Source organism: Wyeomyia smithii, chromosome 2 (genome assembly GCF_029784165.1).
Source record: "Wyeomyia smithii strain HCP4-BCI-WySm-NY-G18 chromosome 2, ASM2978416v1, whole genome shotgun sequence".
In the NCBI taxonomy this organism is placed as follows: Eukaryota; Metazoa; Arthropoda; class Insecta; order Diptera; family Culicidae; genus Wyeomyia; species Wyeomyia smithii.
The window spans coordinates 72,111,069-72,113,383 of record NC_073695.1 but is presented as its reverse complement, the minus strand read 5'-3'; the positions used below and the strand labels follow the sequence as shown (position 1 = coordinate 72,113,383).

The window sequence follows — 2,315 nt, the reverse complement described above, 5'->3', positions numbered from 1 at the left end:
GCACATTACGTCGGGTGAAAATCTGGATGAAGTCAACAATGGTTGAACAGCGGTTGAGTGCTCTCTGCTTACTGAGTGTTCATCGGCAGATGGTTAACAACAATCGTAAATAATTTACTGAATTAGCGCTGGAGCGATTTGCGGAGGCGGTTTTTTTAACAACATTGTTATTGTTATCTTTCTACGGTACGTTTTGCATAAATTAAACTACAGTTTAGTTTAGTTAAGTGTTAATAAAAAAAAATAAATTTAGTGTTGATCACTGATATGTCCAAAGGTTTAAATGAACTTAAGAGTTTTTACTAAAAAACATCAATTTCAATTCGGTGATGCACGGGAAAAGTGTGAATAATTCCGTTGATTTGGTGGAAAAATTGAAGGGCTTGGAGTTGCGACGAGGTGAAATATTAGTGTAGTTTGATGTTACTTCACTTTTTCCAAACGTCCCTGTCACTGACGCCCTCTGTAGTTTGCGAAGACACCTGGAACGCTACCGAGTACCACCAAACCACGTTGAGGCCTACCTTACCGTGGCAGAGGTTTGCATGAATCAGAACTTCTTTACGTTTAGAGGTAAGTTCTATAAGCAAACCTTTGGATTCAGCATGGGTGATAAACTGTCACCCCTTTTGGCTAATGTGTTCATGAGCGATTTTGAAGTGGACCTAGAAAAAGAGAGACTTTTCCCTCGTGTTTGGTGGAGGTATGTTGACGATATTTTTGCCACTGTGAATGAACGACATCTAGCACAAACACTTGAGTTGTTGAGCTCCAAACATAGTTCAATAAAGTTCACGATGGAGAAAGAGTCGGAAGGAAAACTCCCTTTCCTGGACTTAACTATTACCAGGAAAAAGGACAATTCCGTAAAGTTCAGCGTTTACCGAAAACCGACGTCAACCGACCGGTACATCACATGCGATTCTAACCACTACGGCTCCCAAAAACAAGCCGCGTTTCATTCGATGGCACATCGGTTATACAGCATACCGATGGAGAAAGAGGATTTCGAAGCAGAAAGGAAGAAAATCCATGAAGCGGCCGATTTAAATGGTTACGATGAAGAGTACGTGAACAAAATACTCCGAAAACATGAAAGGAAAAGACATCGACGAAACGCTACAACATTAGAACCAGAGAAGGAGGAGATTAAACGAATAAGTTTACCGTTCTTTCCAAAACTGACCAACACAATTCAAAACGATCTGAAGCAGCATGGATTTCGGACAGTGTATAAGAGTAACCATATGCGGAAGGACCTCTTATGTTCTTTAAACGATAAAATTTCGAGAGACGAAATGTCGGGCATCTACGAGATCCCATGTAAAAGTTGCCCTGCAATATACATTGGCCAAACACGCAGGAAATTTAAAGTCCGAATAAAAGAACATAAAAACGCTGTTGACAACGATAGACCCAACGAATCCAGCGTGGCCGTCCATTCTAAGGAGAACAACCATGTGATAGACTGGGATAACGCAAAACTGAAAAAATGTGTCAGGAAACCTTCACATTTGAACGCTTGGGAATCTATGTTCATCGAGACTGCTGGAAAGCCACTGATGAACGAAGATGATGCCCCAATAACTTCTGCCTTATTCCAATTGACGAAACAGAAGATAATTTAACACCACCCCCCTTTCCGACGTGTACTGTACCAGTATGAAGCTGTGCAATTTTCTATATGTCATCAGTTGGGCATTGTCCAGTAGATGGTCCACACGGGGACCGAAACCGGTCGACTTTTTTTTGTTGTAATTTTTTGTTGTCCTTTTACGTTTGTAAGAACAATAAGTGTTTTGTCCGTTAGCGCGTCGCGTTTTTATGTGATATTCTATTCGAGGTTGGACAAAAAGTAATCAAATTTTTCACTCTGATAATATCGTAGCTGATAATATCTTCAAATTTCAATTTTACTAACTGCAGACGCATGAACCACCTCCGGAACGTTAACGTTTAATGTCCGAAGATATTATTGAGAATCTTGACTTTGTCTTCAAACTTCACGTCCTTGGGAAGCATTGGCAGGATGTAGTTGAGATAGCGGATGTGCGAATGGGTGTCCAGCTTCCGGAGAAGTAGACGTATCTTCGCCGCATAATTCAGCTGGCCTGCATCGTTCTCGGGGAGCTCCGTAGCCGCAAGGTTACAGAGTCCGCCTTGGTAAGCGGATGGTCGTGGGTTCGAATATTAGTAGAATCAGGCCATTCGGTGGTTGCCAAAGGACTTTAGCATGGGTTTATTCTCAGGCTTCCCACCAAGTACCTTTCCTTCAATCTGAATTCTACAGTACCTCTGTTGACTCTCCTTCTAAC

General features: G+C 41.7%; 1 protein-coding gene across 1 annotated transcript; it reads left to right on the top strand.

Annotated features, from left to right (window-relative positions):
* The first annotated feature begins 605 nt into the window (after positions 1-605).
* Positions 606-1,628, top strand: LOC129719678 (uncharacterized). Its single transcript, XM_055671068.1, has one exon. It carries the CDS (start codon positions 606-608, stop codon positions 1,626-1,628), a length of 1,023 nt encoding a protein of 340 aa, XP_055527043.1.
* Positions 1,629-2,315: the final 687 nt, after the last annotated feature.

What these genes read in the sequence shown, in the direction of transcription:
- LOC129719678 (XM_055671068.1), top strand. Translation starts at nt 606, where the DNA reads ATGGGTGATAAACTGTCACCCCTTTTGGCTAATGTGTTCATGAGCGAT.